Below are 21,540 nucleotides of genomic sequence, written 5' to 3' on the forward strand. Positions count from 1 at the left end.
GTTCCAAGCCTTGTTATTTTCTAATCTATTTTTAGTTAAGATGTGTTAAAATGAAGAACAGGTTTTCTACTATCGATATTTTTGCGGCCATTAACGAACTGAACACTTCCTTAAAAGGAAGTCGAGTCGGGAACATTTATGACGTCAATCATCGGGTCTACCTCTTGAAATTCTCTCGTGATGAAGTCAAAAGAACTCTTCTGATTGAGAGCGGTATTCGTTTCCACTTGACAACTTATGAATGGCCGAAAAATCCAGCACCCTCCAGTTTTTCAATGAAATTAAGGAAGCATACCAGAAATAAATTCCTCCTGGGAATCCAACAGCTTGGTCTGGACCGTATTGTGGATTTTCAATTCGGATTCAGTTCAATTTTGTATCACGTTATTGTCGAGTTTTACGATCGAGGTAATATTTTTCTGTGTGATGCCGAGTATAATATAATGAATGCGTTAAGACCAAGAACAGATCAAAATACTGATGTCAAATTTATAGTTGGGCAAAAATACCCGATTGAGGATGCGAAGTCTGTCGCGTCTATGCTAACAGAGCCTGAATTGACAGAATTCTTTTCCAAATGCAAACCAAGCGATCCGCTAAAGCGTGTTCTAATACCGCATACATTATATGGGCCGTCGTTAATTGATCACTGTTTGAGATTGAACAACTTAGTCCCGGCTGTTAAAGTGAACGCTTTCGATGATCCCTCAAAAATGATTGAACAAGTGTTGGAAGTTTTGAATTCAGCTGAACACATTTTTGAACAGATTCGAAAGGCTGATACTTACGAGAGTTTTGTGACCTACAAACTGGACAAAGCATCAATTGAAGGCGAAGAAAAATCTGTCAAAGTTTTTATCGATTTCAATCCGTACAGGTTTAACCATATCACTGAAGGACAGTTTGAAAGCTTCAATACTTTCAACGAGGCCGTCGATTGCTTTTTCAGCTTACTTGAAGGTCAAAGGATCGATGCTAAAACTCTGCAGCAAGAACGTCAGATTTTGAAGAAGTTGGACAACATTAGAGTTGATCATGAACAAAGGTTGAAGAACTTAGAAACACAGCAAATCGGAAGCCGGAGAAAGGGGGAGTTGATAAAGCTGAACTTGCAGTCTGTCGAGAAAGCTCTTACTGTAATAAGAAGTGCACTAGCTAATAAAATGTCGTGGTCCGAAGTCAATGAAATTGTCCAAGATGCAAAAGAGAAAAATGATCCTGTTGCTTCCAAAATTACCCGTCTCAAATTGGACGTCAACAGATTTGAAATGAAATTATCAGATGATGTTTTTGATCAGTTTTACGATGAAGTTTCTTCGAGTAGTGAAGGCGAAAATGAAAGTGACAATGATAGTGAAGTTCACACTGCTGTTGTTGAAATTGACATATCTAAAAGTGCGTATGCGAATGCACGCGTTTATTTCGACAGCGTCAGAGTTGCTTCTCAAAAAGAGCAGAAAACTATTGAAGCTTCCAAGAAAGCCTTCCAAAACGCAGAAAAGGCGACACAGCAGTCGCTGAAGCAAATAGACGTCACGGCTAGAATTGAGAAGTTGAGGAAAAGTTACTGGTTTGAAAAATTTCTGTGGTTTATAAGTTCGGATAACTTCATTGTTATTGGAGGACATGATCAGCAACAGAATGAACTGCTTGTCAAAAAGTATCTGACAAAGGGAGATTTATACGTGCACGCAGATATACACGGGGCTACAAGTGTGATCATAAAGAACCCTAAAGGCGGGCAAGTAAGTATTAAACGCCCTCAATTTACGAAGGAATCGTAATTTCGCATTGCATTGCTTTATATTTAATGTTGAATTCAAGAATTAAAAATGAGCGAAAACTAAACAAATTCAAAATATAAATTTAATTAACATTGATTGCAATTGATCAAAAAATTTCGAAGGCAAAACTCAGAGCAAAATTATCTTAGACATAAGCGTCAATATCTTGAAAGTTGAGGAATTGTTTTTTAAATGATTTTGTAACCAATTGGAACAAAGATTTTTTTGATCAAGGCGGGTAAATTCGTGTTCAAAACTCTCGTTAATGTCTCAATGGGGTCGTTTTTGTTAGTCATATTTAATGAATATTTTGAATAGTTTTGGCGTGTTTGGTATTAGCCACGTTTTCCAACTACTGACTCAGAAAAGAAAACGAAAAATGAATTTTGGCATTAGCTGTGAATATGAGTAGCGGCTTTCCATTTAACTGTTTGATGAGTTCTGCTCTTGTCGTTCAGGTTCCTCCGAGGACTCTCCAGGAAGCTGCATCAATGGCTGTCTGCTACAGTAGTGCCTGGGATGCCAAGATATGGCAGTCTGCATGGTGGGTGCATGCTAATCAAGTCTCCAAAACAGCGCCATCTGGGGAGTACCTGACCACTGGGTCCTTCATGGTCAGAGGCAAAAGGAACCAAATAGCCCAACCGCAGCTGGTGATGGGCTTTGGGTTCATGTTTTGTCTGGAAGAGCAGAGTATCCCCAGACACAAGGGAGAGAGAGGTTCCAAGTATGGATTCGGAGGTAGTGACACTAGCTCTGTCGTAAGTTCTTCAATCCCACAGCATTTGTTATTAATAAACTCGAAAAACATTTTTTTGCAAAACAGCTTAAGAAACCGGAGTAAATTTTACCAGAACTGACAAAAAGTACTGAAAGTAAATAAGAAGGCTCTCAAGTATAATTTCGCTCTACCACCTCTCTCCTTTCTTTCCAGTGTATTTAAAAGGATGATATCACTGATATCACTTTAAGCATTTGACAGTTAAAGAGCGCACTATGGAAGCTTCCACAAAATGTCTTCTCTGGCAAAATGTCTGATCTCTGGCATTCAACCATTACCAAATGTATAAGGAGCAAATTAAAGTAGCGATTTATTGTTCTGAAATTTGAAAGAACTGGAATTGACATATAGGATCGTATTTTTTTCTGGGACTGAAATTCCAAAATTTTTGGCATTCTAAAAAGACGATGTTATTTTCAAATATCCCCCAAACCTTTCGAGTTGTTTCGATTTTAAGAACATTACCAGGTTTTCGTTCTTTAGGAAGTATAAACTGAAGTTATTGATCTGCAAGAGTGATCCTAAGCTAATTTTAGTAGTTTCAGAAGGACAAAATCTAATGAACTTGCTGAGAAGGAGCAAATTTATATTCAAAAAGTTCGTTATCAAGATTATCAACGCAAAGTTGTTTATTGTTTCCTATCAATTTTTTGACAGGTGGTCGTCATTTGTAACATTCATTAAAAGTCCATTCGTTTAGATGTTTCACTTCATTTTAATTTGTTCATTCATTTGCATAGCTACTGCTGTCTTGAAAAGCCGACACTGAATAAATTTTGAGTTTTTTGTCGTGCGTTATTTCTTCAGTTGGTAAGGAACAATTAAATTCATTTTTGACTGCTATCGTCTGTTTTTCTTCAGTTACAGTTATGAGAACTTCTCAACGAAATTCACGTTATCAAGAACTTCTACCTTATCAAGAACTTCCCAACGAAATTCAAGTAAAGTTTGGTTTTGTTCTCAAATTTTTCCAGAAACTATCTTTATTTTTGATTATTATGAATTAAATTTATTTCGGTTAGAAGTACTTGATTTTGAAGAGATACGTCGTTAAGAGTGTTTTGAATTTTTTTGCTTTTGCTGAAAGTTTGGTCGTAATTTAGTGTTCGAAGGTTAACGTTGGGTTGTAGTTGCGTCATTTTGTAATTTTGGGAGTAATAAAATGTTGGTATTGAAGGCTTGAAAACGAACTTTTTCTAAATCAATTATTTTACGTCCTCTTATTTTACGATTAAATAAATATAGTTTCAGAATTCAATTTCTGAATTGAGTGGAGGTCACCCAAGCTTAACAATTATAAGGCTATAAAGATTGAAATTTAATTTGAAAATACGGATAATTCGAAATCAGAGTCTTTTTCTTTGGTTTTGGTGATTTTGTTAACTATGGTGTCTCTTGTGGTGGTTTATTTCGCCGCTATTGGCCGGCAATCAGTCGGTTATTTTTATTGTTCTTGAAATATAAGAGCTGTGCAATTTACAACTTGATTTTAATGAAAATAATTACCGTTGTTCTATTTTTCAATTTTAGCGAAAGTTTGTTCGAAGATCAGACTATGGATAACTCAATTTGACCTTTTTGGGATAACTATTATGTGAGGTTCGCGCAATCTGTTTTTGTTCAGATGAAGTTTAAAAGGCAGATGCTCGTCTAAGCATTTCAGAAGCTAAGCAATCTGTCAACGAAGTTTTTATCGAAAGTACAGTAATCGATTAAAGGGGAGGCGGAGTGAAGGGAGGTAGTGATCAAGTGCGATTTTTCCGATCTGAACTTTATTAATAGCAGCCCTCATCTTCTCAGCCGGCTATTATAGAGCTCCTATTTTTACGACTCGAAGAAGAGTATTGGAGAAGTCCTTTTTTTAATCAATATTATTGGAGTGATTTTTGAAGCGGGAAATGAAACGCGTGAAAAAATTTGTATTGATTTTGGTGCTGAACAAAAGTGAAGAGCGGAGGGAAAAGAGAGTGGTTTTTGTTCATGCTGCTGTTTTTGAGAGAGCGAGAAAATGATGTGTAAAAAGATTTTCTCTAAGCGAGCGAAATTTTTTTTGTTCACGTGCAGCTTTTAAAAGAAGTTTTCTGAAACTTTTGATGGTTATGAGGTTTGATTATGATATTGTATTAGTTTTAGGCTTGTTCGGATAAGAATTGAAGGTTTCAAGTAGTTTATTTAAGTTTAATGCTAATTTGGAGGTTTTTGATCAGTTTTGCTGATTTTAAGAAATTTATTTTTTTTTTGTTTTAATGCTTTAAGTAGGATTTGAATAGATGCTTGTTACTTCAGGAATACTCAGATACCAATTGACTAAATTTTTCTTGGTATAAATTATTTTTTTGGAAAATTGACAGAAAAATTGAGAAATTTTAAACCAGTTTTTCCTAGACAAGTTTCTTAAGCCTATTATGACTTGCGCGTTGTTTTGCGACCTTTTCATTGCTCTAGTTGCAAAGGAACTTTACTCGGCTCTCTGTTTCCTTGTACTATTGAAAAAACTAATTTATTTTTTCTAGTTTTTTTTGTTCAATTTGTTTTTGAATGCGGTTTCTGTTCTTCCTTAAGTTTTTTATGGCATATGTGGAGGTTCAGGGTTCACAATAGCTGTTCTAGTTGTTTATTCTTAAGTATGGGCAATTTTCTCCTTCGAGTCATTTCCGAATTTCTTCCGGCTATTTTTATCGTCGAACAAAAAAATGTTTCGCTTTACCTCATTTTGCCAATTTTTCAACATTTTGCCTGAAATCTTTTTGACTTCTCTAGGCTAGTTTCTCTCTTCTCTCATTCTGCTAAGAGTGATTTTGAACATCAGTTGTTCAGCAAAGCAATTCAAAATGAACAGAGTCAGTATAGAAAAATTGAAGTCAGAAATAGGAACGGGATAAACCCATAAAGCCCAATTTTAGATGCCCGCTATTTGAACGTCGTTCCTATAAGTCTTAGTTACCATCTCTAATGCTTATAGGTATTGATAGTAGCCCCTGTACCCTCTCTCTAAGAAACAGAAATACGTTATGTTCAACTACGAAATGCCATCAAAATAAATCGGACTTAAAAAATGTTTTAGTACAATTTTTTTTTCAATATCTATTCTTTCAATCCCAATCATGCTTATTGGAATCAACGGCGGCTATTTACCGGCAATCTTTTTATTACAGCATACTTCATGAAACTCACGCCAAAAATAAGAAGAAAGCAGATCAAAATATAGCATTCTGTGTTTATGCATGTTGAAGAGTGATGTGTCTCGTCAGCAAAGTCTCCCTGGTTCCATCTGTGGATTCTCAGATAATGCATCAGTCGCTGATAACGATACGGATGTGGTCAATGAAAACAGTGGTGAAGGAGGTCTGACTCAGGAACAGATTGACGAGCTGTTTAATGGCATTTCGTCGGCTGAAGAAGAAGAGGAAAAGTCAAATACAAGCAAACCGAAAACGGATGACAATTCTCCCGAAATCAAGACTTATTTGGAAGATACGAGTGTGAATAACAAGAGCGATTACAGTTCAGCCAATGAGACAGCTTTAAAGGAAGACAAAAACAGCCAAGGTGACAATCAGAAGAGAAATCTAAAGGATGATTCAGAACGTATTGATGGCAACCTCACTGTTAATGCGACGGAACAGGTTATAAATTACTCTAAACTAAAATTTTTAGATGTTTTGTTTGGCTCTATAATGTACTTTCTTCACTGTTCCAGAAGATGGAAAAGAGTCATGAGGACTCTAAGGAAAACAAATTGTCTGTTGAGTCTTCTCAGGATGATAAAATTAAGAGTGAAGCCAAGGATCACAGCAGCGCGCCAGCTCAAATGAAGAGAGGTGATCAATTAGTTATTCTAAAACTGGTAGAACTAATTTTTATTTTTAAAAAACGTGAATTAATCCTTGCTTAGAGTATACAACAATACAAAAGGCAAGGTTGTTGAAAGCCGGAGTAATGCTCATTCAATTTCAATTAGGTGTATGGGAACTTAAAGTTACTCCACTGTTTTTCTGTATGTTGCTGCAATCAAATAAGTGAAGGGCAAAAGCAGCTATCATCTGGATTTTTTCTTTTGCCGTCGGACACTCATTTTTTTCAAATTTTTCCTCCAGTTTCCAGCAGTTTCGATCACGAGTTCATGCTGATCTTCCGCTGCTTTTATCTGGGTGACATCGGTTGTTACGCTCTTTAGTTGCAATTTTTAGCTGAACTATTTTTTTAAACCATATTTGACTTCCGTTCTCTTTTTGAGATCGCTTCAGTTTACTCTAAATCCGTTGAAGGGCCATAAAGGACCGCTGCTGAATTAAGGCTTGTAAAGGTACGGCTGTGGCGTTGAAATGGAATAAGAAATTTTATAATAAGCAAAAAAGAAATAATTTAGCGAAAAATGAAACAAGGAATTTGATATTTAGCGATCATTTGGCCAACAATACAGCTGAATACTCGTTAGCGATGCTTAGTCCACAAAAGCTGTATCGATTTCACCGCGGCTATTGGAGCAATAAGCCGGCTAAAAAGTTTATTCAGCTTTTGCGCTCAAAAAGTTTATCTGCCAAGTTTTTGAATTCTGACTCCAAAGAGGAGTTTGGCGACGTGGTCGTTATCTTCATTGTCAAATGCTTTCAAAATATTGAACTTTAATTTGATAAGTCTTCCGCGTTAATTCGGTTGAATTTTTGGCGTTTTGTGCATAATCATTTCAATTGCTAGCGTTTATTTTCCATAAACTTCAGCCCTCATTGTTCCAGGGGCATAACGGTAAAATGATGCGTAACGGTAAAACGATGAAAAATTTAGTTTCATATCTGTGGAATTATCTTCTTTTTTCATTGAAACAAGCCTTCACTCCCCACTTAAATTGTTTTTTGAGTGATATTATCCAAAAAATGGGAAGAGAGATGAAATTGAAATATGAAGCATAGTGGGAAAGTGCAAATAAGATAAAATAAGAAATGTAAACAACTAGTTTTGTTCGCAAGTTAACATCTGATTTAATTAACAATTTTTGATTCCTCGAATCGTTTTTTGAAGTATATTTGTTCCGACCCAGTTCAGTTTACGGAGGAAATATATAATCAACTGTTTTTTTTGTTCAGTCAATTTTGCCGATCGATATTCATCGTACAGGATTGTGAGAGGCATCATTAGAAAGCTTGCCAAGCGTAGAATTTAATATTCAAAAGATTTGATTTCGCGTATTTCTAAGGAGTTACGGAGGTTCAAAGTTTTGTAAATGTTGGGCTCCCTTCTGTTGTTTTTTTGTTCACTTTTTTCGTATTTTCTTAAATATTGATCAATTTTTGCTAAAATATGACAGTATTGTTAACAATAGTCTCATTAGTTTTTAAGTGTAAAGGTTCAACTGTTTCGGCAAAAATTTTCAGCTAAATTTTTGAAAATTGAGCATTTTATATAAAGGCATCAAATATGCCTGTTTGTTTCACTTCGTCCAGTTTGACCGGTGGTGCAGACATCGAAACTGCTGACACAAAAGCTTTCTGGAAATAACAAATTTGCGGTTTTTTGCTAATTTAAACCGATAATTTTTTTAAATGCAGTTTGTTTTTGGTATGTTAAGATTTTAGTTAGCTAATAAATCTATTACCCAATTTTAGAGAACAAATAAGTTTCTTACAGCCGCGAAGCGACAGGAATTCAAGTTTTGGTGTCATCTTTGTTTTTCACAATGAAAAAGGATTCTGATTGCAGGGACTCTTTGGGACTGTCCTTTTTGAATTTTTTTTTGCAATTTTTGAACCCAACTAAAAGTTTTCTCATTTCAATTTTCAATTATTAAGAGGCCACTTTATGTTCTAATAAGGTCCATTGAAACAAAATAAGGTCCATTGAAGCAATTTTGTTTTTTATTAGTTAAGCTCATGGTTTTTGTGACTCCGACAAATGGTTCGTGCATTTTTTTATTTAATTCTTGTGTTTTGCCAGCATTTGATGTTCCTTTTGTGGTTGTATTACTAAGTTTAAATTGTCAATTGTCTAGTTCGTTATCGATGGAGCTAATAAAAACTATCTTATGCTTTCCGTGATACATAATTGTTTTCGGTAATATAACTCAATAAGTATCCAATCTTCATTTTTATGTTGTTGTCTTTTTGGTCAATTTAGCCGTTTCGGTAACATTTGGAACAATTTTAATTGTAATGGAAAAGCAGCAACAGCAATATCAGCCTTGGTGTAGTTGTGGAATTTAGTTAATCAGATATAAATGGGGCGCTGCATTTTTTTGAAAAACCTCTGCCTTTTTTATGTTAGTTACAGACCAGAATGATATCAAAAAAAACTTCATTTATTGTCCAGTTAAATTTATGTGCAAAGGGAGGCCGAGGCAGATACACAATATTTTGATCACAAAGAATATGTTTTATGGGTTCAACGTAATTTGCGTTAAATTGTTCGTTAAGTTATGAGGTCAGCCTATTTTCGGTGTTAGTCTTTCGACTAAGCCTCATCAATGACAGGTACAATTGGCCTCCAAAGCAGTAACATCTAAACTAATAACTATTTTTAAGTTGAATGCTTACGTTTGTTTGCCTTACTCTTCTAAAAAGTTTAAAAAAATAATTGTAATTTGAGAATTGTCGATTTCGATCTGTTTTTGCAACTTCTCGGCATAGTCTCAGTGAAGAGAAGTCGCCTGATCAAAGTGATTCTTATTGTAGTTTTTATTGCCTTTGTTTTTAAATGAGCGTACTTGATACTACAAGTTTTTATAATTTTTATGTGACTTTTTCCCACTTTTGATGTTCTTTTGTGCTATTTTGTCCGATCATCTCATTAATGACAAGTCGCATATCACAATAATGGAGCTGAAAAAAGCACAATTGATTATATTCATTGTTTTGATTTTTTTTCATATTTTGGAAATAGATTTTGATCCTATGGGCTTCGACACCGTTTAATGACGGGTCTCAATGGTTTTGTATGAAGGTTATTTTTAAGCCATTGAATGGTTTCCGTTGATAGCTAATTGCTTTCATGACTTTGAATTTAATTTTTCGAATAGTGTTAACGTATTTTCTAATTTTGCCCGTTTTGTTTTCTGTCTACTTGTTTATTATTCTCAATAAAGACAACACCCATATCTTTTCTGGTGAAATGCAAGTCATTTGGTTTATCTTACTTTTTGTCTGATGCCATTTTCGACTTTTCAAGGAAACGATAGATATTAGATAGAAATAAATAGAAGTAATAAAGAGAAATAGATAGACATTGAGTTTTGGTCGTAAGTAATGCTTGTTGTTTTTGTTTTTTATTTGATTTTTTTCTTGCCTCCTACTCTACTAAATGCCAGATATCATCGGCCCTCTAATGAGTTATTGTTTCATTTGTATAGTGGTTAGAGCGTCAAGCGGTTTTTTAATGAATTCAAATTATTTTTTAACAATAAATGATTTTTAAAAGTTTTCCATCTCTTCCTCATTTGGCGGACAATTAAGTCAAGAACTTGGTTGAGTGGGGTTGGAACATTGTTATGCGAATGCACATTACCGAGCCTCCTTGTTTTGTTCTGAATTTGATAGGCAAGTTTTTTTGTCTATAATGACCCCTTAAGCTCTTCGTGTCTGTCGAATTTGCTATAAAAGTTGTCACCTATACGATGTGTTCTCGAGCTTTTCTCGCTTTTTTTATTATTTATCAATTGGTTTCTGTTATTGGATATGTAAGCGCAATCTATTAATGTTAATTAATATTTGGCATTCTGCTGCTTTGTTTCTGATTCGAGGTTGGCATTATTCACTCTCCATCTCAATCAGTTGATTATTTTTGTGCGGTATCTTTGGACTCTTTGTGAGAGTGAATTGAGTCATGAGTCAATTGAGAGTGAATAATGCCAACCTTTTGAGCTTTTCATTGGTCCTTTAAATTTTTTTTCACGTTAGTATTTATGGATTTTTAAATTAAAAACATGATTTTAACATTGGTGAGTTTCCATTTTTCTTAAAAAATTGATTTTTAAAGATGTTTTGCAAAACATTTTTCGTTCGACGTTTCGTTTCTAAATGATACTATAGATTCCAGCTACAAAAGTGAAACATCGTTGGGCCAAAAATTGTTCAAAATGCTGCGCGAATTGATAAACCGACTGTAAAATATTCAGTTGATAACAGTGTATCTGACAAGAATGATTTGAAATGGAAGTTGTACCTTATAGAACAATTCTCCACTCATTACTTCTCAGCCTATCGGTAAACGACTTCACTTGTCAAATTAATGACCAACTTTAACCTTGTTCGTTTTTTGAAGTATACTTGTTCCGACCCAGTTCAGTTTACGGAGGAACTATATACTCAACTGTTTTTTTTGTTCAGTCTATTTGCCGATGGATTATCATCGTACAGGATTTTGAGAGGCATCATTAGAAAGCTTGCCAAGCGTAGAATTTAATATTTAAAAGATTTTTTTTTCGCGTTCTTCTAAGGAGTTACGGAGGTTCAAAGTTTTGTAAATGTTAGGCTCCCTTCTGTTGTTTTGTTCACTTTTTTTGTAATTTCTTAAATTTTGAACAATTTTTGCTAAAATATGACAGTTTTGTTAACAATATTCTCATTAGTTTTTACGTGTAAAGGTTCAACTGTTTCGGCAAAAATTTTCAGCTAAATTTTTGAAAATTGAGCATTTTATAAAAGGCATCAAATATGCCTGTTTGTTTCACTTCGTCCAGTTTGACCGGTGTTGCAGACATCAAAACTGCTGACTCAAAAGCTTTCTGGAAATAACAATTTTGTGGTTTTTTGCTAATTTAAACCGATAATTTTTTAAATGTAGTTTGTTTTTGGTGTTAAGATTTTAGTTAGCTAATAAATCTATTACCCAATTTTAGAGAACATGAGTTTCTTACAGCCGCGAAGCGACAGGAGTTCAAGTTTTGGTGTCGTCGTTGTTTTTTGCAATGAAAAAGGATTCTGATTGCATTTTGGGACTGTCCTTTTTGAAATTTTTTTTTGCATTTTTTGAACCCAATTAAAAATTTTCTCATGTCAATTTTCAATTATTAAGAGGCCACTTTATGTTCTAATAATGTCTATTGAAAGAAATTAAGGTTCATTGAAGCAATATTGTATTTTTATGTTTGTTCGTGGTTTTTATGACTCCGACAAATGTTTCGTGTTTTTTTTACTTAATTCTTGTGCTTTGCCAGCATTTGATGTTCCTTTTCTGGTTGTATTACTAAGTTTAAATTATCAAATGTCTAGTTCGTTATCGATGGCGCTAATAAAAGCTATCTAATGCTTTCAGTGATACATAATTGTTTTCGGTAATATAACTCAATAAGTATCCAATCTTCATTTTTTATGTTGTTGTCTTTTTGGTCATTTTAGCCGTTTTGGTAACATTTGTAACAATTTTAATTCTAATGGAAAAGCAGCAACAGCAATATCAGCCTTGTAGTTGTGGAATTTAGTTACTCTGATATCAATGGGGCGCTGCATGTTTTTTGAAAAACCTCTGCCTTTTTTATGTTAGTTACAGACCAGAATGATTTCAAATAAAACTTCATTTATTGTCCAATTAAATTTATGTGCAAAGGGAGGTCGAGGCAGATTCAAAATATTTTGATCACAAAGAATATGGTTTTACGGGTTCAACGCAATTTGCTTGAAATTGTTCTTTAAGTTTTGAGGTCAGCCTATTTTCGGTGTTAGTCTTTCGACTTAGTCTCATCAATGACAGGTACAATTGGCCTCCAAAACAGTAACATCTAAACTAATAATTATTTTTAACTATTAAGTTGAATAACTATTAAGTTGAATGCTTACATTTGTTTGCCTTACGCTTCTAAAAAGTTTTAAAAAATAATTGTAATTTGAGAATTGTCGATTTCGATCTGTTTTTGCAACTTCTCGGCATAGTCTCAGTGAAGAGAAGTCGCCTTATCAAAGTGATTCTTATTGTAGTTTTCATTGCTTTTGTTTTTAAATGAGCGTTTTTCGGAGTTGATACTACACGTTTTCATAATTTTTTTAACAATAGTCTCATTAGTTTTTAAGTGTAAAGGTTCAACTGTTTCGGCAAAAATTTTCAGCTAAATTTTTGAAAATTGAGCATTTTATATAAAGGCATCAAATATGCCTGTTTGTTTCACTTCGTCCAGTTTGACCGGTGGTGCAGACATCGAAACTGCTGACACAAAAGCTTTCTGGAAATAACAAATTTGCGGGTTTTTACTAATTTAAACCGATAATTTTTTTAAATGCAGTTTGTTTTTGGTATGTTAAGATTTTAGTTAGCTAATAAATCTATTACCCAATTTTAGAGAACAAATAAGTTTCTTACAGCCGCGAAGCGACAGGAATTCAAGTTTTGGTGTCATCTTTGTTTTTCACAATGAAAAAGGATTCTGATTGCAGGGACTCTTTGGGACTGTCCTTTTTGAATTTTTTTTTGCAATTTTTGAACCCAACTAAAAGTTTTCTCATTTCAATTTTCAATTATTAAGAGGCCACTTTATGTTCTAATAAGGTCCATTGAAACAAAATAAGGTCCATTGAAGCAATTTTGTTTTTTATTAGTTAAGCTCATGGTTTTTGTGACTCCGACAAATGGTTCGTGCATTTTTTTATTTAATTCTTGTGTTTTGCCAGCATTTGATGTTCCTTTTGTGGTTGTATTACTAAGTTTAAATTGTCAATTGTCTAGTTCGTTATCGATGGAGCTAATAAAAACTATCTTATGCTTTCCGTGATACATAATTGTTTTCGGTAATATAACTCAATAAGTATCCAATCTTCATTTTTATGTTGTTGTCTTTTTGGTCAATTTAGCCGTTTCGGTAACATTTGGAACAATTTTAATTGTAATGGAAAAGCAGCAACAGCAATATCAGCCTTGGTGTAGTTGTGGAATTTAGTTAATCAGATATAAATGGGGCGCTGCATTTTTTTGAAAAATTTTTGCCTTTTTTTTGTTGGTTACAGACCAGAATGATTTCAAATAAAACTTCATTTATTGTCCAGTTAAATTTATGTGCAAAGGGAGGCCGAGGCAGATACACCATATTTTGATCACAAAGAATATGTTTTATGGGTTCAACGTAATTTGCGTTAAATTGTTCGTTAAGTTATGAGGTCAGCCTATTTTCGGTGTTAGTCTTTCGACTAAGCCTCATCAATGACAGGTACAATTGGCCTCCAAAGCAGTAACATCTAAACTAATAACTATTTTTAAGTTTAATGCTTACGTTTGTTTGCCTTACGCTTCTAAAAAGTTTAAAAAAATAATTGTAATTTGAGAATTGTCGATTTCGATCTGTTTTTGCAACTTCTCGGCATAGTCTCAGTGAAGAGAAGTCGCCTGATCAAAGTGATTCTTATTGTAGTTTTTATTGCCTTTGTTTTTAAATGAGCGTACTTGATACTACAAGTTTTTATAATTTTTATGTGACTTTTTCCCACTTTTGATGTTCTTTTGTGCTATTTTGTCCGATCATCTCATTAATGACAAGTCGCATAGCACAATAATGGAGCTGAAAAAAGCACAATTGATTATATTCATTGTTTTGATTTTTTTTCATATTTTGGAAATAGATTTTGATCCTATGGGCTTCGACACCGTTTAATGATGGGTCTCAATGGTTTTGTATGAAGGTTATTTTTAAGCCATTGAATGGTTTCCGTTGATAGCTAATTGCTTTCATGACTTTGAATTTAATTTTTCGAATAGTGTTAACGTATTTTCTAATTTTGCCCGTTTTGTTTTCTGTCTACTTGTTTATTATTCTCAATAAAGACAACACCCATATCTTTTCTGGTGAAATGCAAGTCATTTGGTTCATCTTACTTTTTGTCTGATGCCATTTTCGACTTTTCAAGGAAACGATAGATATTAGATAGAAATAAATAGAAGTAATAAAGAGAAATAGATAGACATTGAGTTTTGGTCGTAAGTAATGCTTGTTGTTTTTGTTTTTTGTTTGATTTTTTTTCTTGCCTCCTACTCTACTAAATGGCAGATATCATCGGCCCTCTAATGAGTTATTGTTTCATTTGTATAGTGGTTAGAGCGTCAAGCGGTTTTTTAATGAATTCAAATTATTTTTTAACAATAAATGATTTTTAAAAGTTTTCCATCTCTTCCTCATTTGGCGGACAATTAAGTCAAGAACTTGGTTGAGCGGGGTTGGAACATTGTTATGCGAATGCACATTACCGAGCCTCCTTGTTTTGTTCTGAATTTGATAGGCAAGTTTTTTTGTCTATAATGACCCCTTAAGCTCTTCGTGTCTGTCGAATTTGCTATAAAAGTTGTCACCTATACGATGTGTTGTCGAGCTTTTCTCGCCTTTTTTATTATTTATCAATTGGTTTCTGTTATTGGATATGTAAGCGCAATCTATTAATGTTAATTAATATTTGGCATTCTGCTGCTTTGTTTCTGATTCGAATATCACTCTCCATCTCAATCAGTTGATTATTTTTGTGCGGTATCTTTGGACTCTTTGTGAGAGTGAATTGAGTCATGAGTCAATTGAGAGTGAATAATGCCAACCTTTTGAGCTTTTCATTGGTCCTTTAAATTTTTTTTCACGTTAGTATTTATGGATTTTTAAATTAAAAACATGATTTTAACATTGGTGAGTTTCCATTTTTCTTAAAAAATTGATTTTTAAAGATGTTTTGCAAAACATTTTTCGTTCGACGTTTCGTTTCTAAATGATACTATAGATTCCAGCTACAAAAGTGAAACATCGTTGGGCCAAAAATTGTTCAAAATGCTGCGCGAATTGATAAACCGACTGTAAAATATTCAGTTGATAACAGTGTATCTGACAAGAATGATTTGAAATGGAAGTTGTACCTTATAGAACAATTCTCCACTCATTACTTCTCAGCCTATCGGTAAACGACTTCACTTGTCAAATTAATGACCAACTTTAACCTTGTTCGTTTTTTGAAGTATACTTGTTCCGACCCAGTTCAGTTTACGGAGGAACTATATACTCAACTGTTTTTTTTGTTCAGTCTATTTTGCCGATGGAATATCATCGTACAGGATTTTGAGAGGCATCATTAGAAAGCTTGCCAAGCGTAGAATTTAATATTTAAAAGATTTTTTTTTTCGCGTTCTTCTAAGGAGTTACGGAGGTTCAAAGTTTTGTAAATGTTAGGCTCCCTTCTGTTGTTTTGTTCACTTTTTTCGTAATTTCTTAAATTTGGAACAATTTTTGCTAAAATATGACAGTATTGTTAACAATATTCTCATTAGTTTTTACGTGTAAAGGTTCAACTGTATCGGCAAAAATTTGCAGCTAAATTTTTGAAAATTGAGCATTTTATATAAAGGCATCAAATATGCCTGTTTGTTTCACTTCGTCCAGTTTGACCGGTGGTGCAGACATCGAAACTGCTGACACAAAAGCTTTCTGGAAATAACAAATTTGCGGGTTTTTGCTAATTTAAACCGATAATTTTTTTAAATGCAGTTTGTTTTTGGTATGTTAAGATTTTAGTTAGCTAATAAATCTATTACCCAATTTTAGAGAACAAATAAGTTTCTTACAGCCGCGAAGCGACAGGAATTCAAGTTTTGGTGTCATCTTTGTTTTTCACAATGAAAAAGGATTCTGATTGCAGGGACTCTTTGGGACTGTCCTTTTTGAATTTTTTTTTTGCATTTTTTGAACCCAATTAAAAATTTTCTCATGTCAATTTTCAATTATTAAGAGGCCACTTTATGTTCTAATAATGTCTATTGAAAGAAATTAAGGTTCATTGAAGCAATATTGTATTTTTATGTTTGTTCGTGGTTTTTATGACTCCGACAAATGTTTCGTGTTTTTTTTACTTAATTCTTGTGTTTTGCCAGCATTTGATGTTCCTTTTCTGGTCGTATTACTAAGTTTAATTTATCAAATGTCTAGTTCGTTATCGATGGGGCTAGTAAAAGCTATCTAATGCTTTCAGTGATACATAATTGTTTTCGGTAATATAACTCAATAAGTATCCAATCTTCATTTTTTATGTTGTTGTCTTTTTGGTCATTTTAGCCGTTTTGGTAACATTTGTAACAATTTTAATTCTAATGGAAAAGCAGCAACAGCAATATCAGCCTTGTAGTTGTGGAATTTAGTTACTCTGATATCAATGGGGCGCTGCATGTTTTTTGAAAAACCTCTGCCTTTTTTATGTTAGTTACAGACCAGAATGATTTCAAATAAAACTTCATTTATTGTCCAATTAAATTTATGTGCAAAGGGAGGTCGAGGCAGATTCACAATATTTTGATCACAAAGAATATGGTTTTACGGGTTCAACGCAATTTGCTTGAAATTGTTCTTTAAGTTTTGAGGTCAGCCTATTTTCGGTGTTAGTCTTTCGACTTAGTCTCATCAATGACAGGTACAATTGGCCTCCAAAACAGTAACATCTAAACTAATAACTATTTTTAAGTTGAATGCTTACATTTGTTTGCCTTACGCTTCTAAAAAGTTTTAAAAAATAATTGTAATTTGAGAATTGTCGATTTCGATCTGTTTTTGCAACTTCTCGGCATAGTCTCAGTGAAGAGAAGTCGCCTTATCAAAGTGATTCTTATTGTAGTTTTCATTGCTTTTGTTTTTAAATGAGCGTTTTTCGGAGTTGATACTACACGTTTTCATAATTTTTTTAGTGACTTTTTCCAACTTTTGGTGTTCTTTTATGCTATTTTTTTCGATCATCTCATTAATGACAAGTCGCATATCACAATAATGGAGCTGAAAAAAAGCACAATTGAATATATTCATTGTTTTCAATTTTTTTCATATTTTGTAAATAGATTTTGATCCTATGGGCTTAGACACCGTTTAATGACGGGTCTCAATGGTTTTGTATGAAAATTATTTTGAAGCTATTGAATGGTTTCAGTTGATAGCTAATTGCTTTCATGACTTTGAATTTAACTTTTCGAATATTGTAAACGTATTTTCTAATTTTGCCCTTTTTGTTTTCTGTCTACTTGTTTATTATTCTCAATAAAGACAACACTCATATCTTTTCTGGTGAAATGCAAGTCATTTGGTTTATCTTAACTTTTGTCTGATGCCATTTTCGACTTTTCAAGAAAACGATATATAATAGATAGAAATAAATAGAAGTAATAAATAGAAATAGACATTGAGTTTTGGTCGTAAGTAATGCTTGTTGTTTTTTTTATTTGATTTTGTTTTTCTTGCCTCCTACTCTACTTAATGGCAGATATCATCGGCCCTCTAATGAGTTATTGTTTCATTTGTATAATGATTAGAGCGTCAAGCGGTTTTTTAATGAATTCACCAATTATTTTTCAACAATAAATGGTTTTTGAAAGTTTTCCATCTCTTCCTCATTTGGCGGACAATTAAGTCAAGAACTTGGTTGAGCGGGTTTGGAACATTGTGTGCGAATGCACATTACCGAGCCTCCTAGTGTTGTTCTCAATTTGATAGGCAAGTTTTTTTGTCTATAGTGATCCCTTAAGCTCTTCGCGTCTGTCGAATTTGCGATTAAAGTTGTCACCTATACGATGTGTTCTCGAGCTTTTCTCGCCTTTTTTATTTTTTTATCAATTGGTTTATGTTATTGGATATGTAAGCGCAATCTATTAATGTTATTTAATATTTGGCATTCTGCTGCTTTGTTTCTGATTCGAATATCACTCTCCATCTCAATCAGTTGATTATTTTTGTGCGGTATCTTTGGACTCTTTGTGAGAGTGAATTGAGTCATGAGTCAATTGAGAGTGAATAATGCCAACCTTTTGAGCTTTTCATTGGTCCTTTAAATTTTTTTTCACGTTAGTATTTATGGATTTTTAAATTAAAAACATGATTTTAACATTGGTGAGTTTCCATTTTTCTTAAAAAATTGATTTTTAAAGATGTTTTGCAAAACATTTTTCGTTCGACGTTTCGTTTCTAAATGATACTATAGATTCCAGCTACAAAAGTGAAACATCGTTGGGCCAAAAATTGTTCAAAATGCTGCGCGAATTGATAAACCGACTGTAAAATATTCAGTTGATAACAGTGTATCTGACTGGAGTGATTTGGAATGGAAGTTGTACCTTATGGAACAATTCTCCACTCATTACTTCTCAACCTATTGGTAAACGACTTCACTTGTCAAATTAATGACCAACTTTAACCTTGTTCGATATATTGAGAACACGCTCATTTTTCCTGGAAACAGAAATTTTAGGCGCAAACATTTTGCTCGAGAATTTGTTCGAAACGATAGCTATGTACGTTGCTTCAACAGTCTCAATCTTAACTTGAAATAGATTCATGGTATTTTAAGTGTTTTTTTGGTTTTTTTAGAATGTTCCTAGATTTTCTAAAACCTCTAAAAATTGCAGTAAAATGTAAAATTACATGACGTATTTTTATTTTAAAATTTAAAAGTGTTTTTCTCTATCCAAGAACCATTTTGCGAATATTCCTGCTTCTAACTTTCTAAGTTTTGGATGGTTAAAATGGCGTTCAAGATGTGAGTGTATCGGCTGTTCTTTACATATGCTTGTTTCAGATGATTTACAATGTCCTGTTTCGTCTGTTGTTGAATTTAAATCTAAGCAGTTTGGCTTTTACGGTTTTTGATTAAAAACTATGTCGTACGGCGGCATACCTAATCTGGTTTGGTATTGTGAAATTTAAAAAAAATGCGTCAAATGCGTGAAAATGTCAAATAATGCGACTTTTATTTTTTAAAAACAGGTCAGCGGAACAAATTAAAGAAGATGAAGCAGAAATATGGAGACCAAGATGACGAGGAGAGGGAGACTAGAATGGCCCTGTTAGCCTCTGCGGGTCCTGTTAAGGAGAAAAAGAAGAAGAAAGAGGCCGCTAAGTGTGCTACTGTCAACAACAACAAGAACCGGGTGAAGGTAGATATGCATGACTTTCATTGCGTTCATCGATAAATTGTGATGTTTTCTAGAGTGAAGAAATAATGTTAGTTAACTGTTCTCAATCAAATATTGCAATTATCTGAGTGACTGTAGGTTATTCAATTATTTGGGGGCGCTCGCAAAGCCAGTTATCAAACTAATCCTTCGGATCTTACATAACCGTCTACTGTTGATAATTCTATTGAGTATAATTCTACTGAGTATAATTGATATAATTTGTTCTCTCAATTCTTATCACGTTTCCTTGTCTGTGCAATCTTTTCATTAATTTGTTCGCAAGAATGATGAAAACAAAGCATTATGATCTTATCGGCTTTGTAGCTTTTTTCTTTGATCAACGTGAATACTTCTCAAGTTATTTTCACACCTCGTCTTGAATTTTTGGCAATAGAAACGACTCTTTGCAGTAAAACTGAATAAATTGCTGAAACTAAGTTTTTAGTAGCCGCGAAGCGATAGCGACGATATTATTGGTCTTATTGCTAGTTTTTACAACTCGAAGAGGAGTTACGGTGAGTGTTTGTTTTTTAATTAGCTTAGTCACTGAATTACCGTACGTAACAAGTGTTTCAGTCAATCTGTTCGAAAGAAGGGAGAAAATGAGAGGGATTTTTCTTCGTGTATTTTTCTGAGAGGGAGAGAGAGAGAGAGAAGGAGAGCGAGAGCGAGAGCGAGAGCGAGAGCGAGAGCGAGAGAGAGAGAGAGAGAGCGGGAGAGAGAGGGGGAGGGAGGAGATAGACAGAGAGAGAGAGAGAGAGAGAGAGAGAGAGAGAGAGAGAGAGAGGAAGAGAGAGGAGAGAGAGATAGAGATAGGGAGAGAGAGAAGCAGCTTCTTCGTTTTAACTTGATTTTTATCCGCCCAAAGAGATAATATCGCTTATGCTAACAAGTAATTGTACGTTCGGAAATCTTTTTGACCATTTTTAAAATACATCAAACTTAAAGATGCAATTTTGATCTTATTAATATAGCCGCACAGCGATAGCTGGGGCTATTATTGGCCTTCTCTTGGTTTTTTTTATTTCGTCGTCGCGATTTTTGTTACGACCATATGACGTCACAACCATTTCAAATCCGCTTTTTGTTCATTCGTTCATGCAATTTCAACTGAAGCGCGTGTGTGACGTCATTTTTCGCTCTTAGTCGAGCGAATTTTTTGTTCATTCGCGTGATTAAATTTTTGGTCTCACTTTGAAATTGACTTTTATTTACTTTAATTCAAAGATATTTACGTATACAGATTTTTAATCAAATTATAACATATCAGCCTTCAATAAAAAGACGAATTTTTTTTGGCCTGTCTTTTTTACTGTTTTTTTGAGACTGCAGATCTACGAAGCTATTGCGGCTATTTTCTGGCAATCTGTCAGCTATGTTTTTTGTCGTTTTCCTGTTTTAGCCAAGCCAAATTTTTAGCGGTTTTTGTGTTAATGGTTTCCCGGTCTACGGGGACTTCTTTGGTTGCCATTGTTTTTTACGATGGCTTTGGAGATCTTTTGATTCGATTGGCATCACTGCAGATTTGTTTACATCAGAGAATTCATTAAGTCAAGTTTCGGCCTGTTTTCGTCTTTTTTAAATTATTTCAGACTATTTATCGTTTTTTAGGCATATTTGGCCAATTTTTAAAATAATAGCTTTTTTAAGTGTTTCGTGAGTATTGTTAGTAGGACGAGAAAATCTAATGATTGATTGGCCTTATGATACTCAAATAACTATTTTTGTAACTTGTATGTTTATTTTGCGCTCGTGTTTTTATTGTATAATCTGCTGTATGTTGTGCGCGTGACCACCGAACGATTAGAAAAGACCGCAGATTAACTTTTCAATTTCACAATTAAGAGAAAATTATCAGCCTCTGCTTTTTCATTTCTAAACGCTGGTTTTTAATTGGATAGTCTTGGATTGTCTGGATTGCGGCTTAAGTCAACTTCTACTTCAAGTCGATTCCGTAGTCTAAGGGTTTTGTTTTTAATTGATCTTCCCTATTTTTGTTACGACCATTTGATCACGCGCCAAGAAATAAATATTCTGCTTCGGCGATTGTATTCTCTTGAGGCTAATTAATAGCCGCCGTCAGCCTTTAAAGGGCAATTATTTAGGTGC

General features: G+C 33.9%; 1 protein-coding gene across 1 annotated transcript in view; it reads left to right on the plus strand.

Moving 5' to 3' along the window:
- The first annotated feature begins 12 nt into the window (after positions 1–12).
- LOC142343174 (ribosome quality control complex subunit NEMF-like) overlaps positions 13–21,540 on the plus strand; it is a 28,041-nt gene continuing 6,513 nt past the window's right edge. The window contains exons 1-5 of the mRNA XM_075394874.1: positions 13–1,745; positions 2,243–2,545; positions 5,799–6,191; positions 6,266–6,386; positions 19,241–19,410. Coding sequence (XP_075250989.1) covers positions 51–1,745; positions 2,243–2,545; positions 5,799–6,191; positions 6,266–6,386; positions 19,241–19,410 — 2,682 coding nt within the window. The 5' untranslated portion in view covers positions 13–50. The remainder of the gene's footprint in view (positions 1,746–2,242; positions 2,546–5,798; positions 6,192–6,265; positions 6,387–19,240; positions 19,411–21,540) is intronic.

This window comes from Convolutriloba macropyga, chromosome 7 (assembly GCF_964194025.1).
Source record: "Convolutriloba macropyga chromosome 7, txConMacr16.3, whole genome shotgun sequence".
NCBI classification, from domain to species: domain Eukaryota; kingdom Metazoa; phylum Xenacoelomorpha; order Acoela; family Convolutidae; genus Convolutriloba; species Convolutriloba macropyga.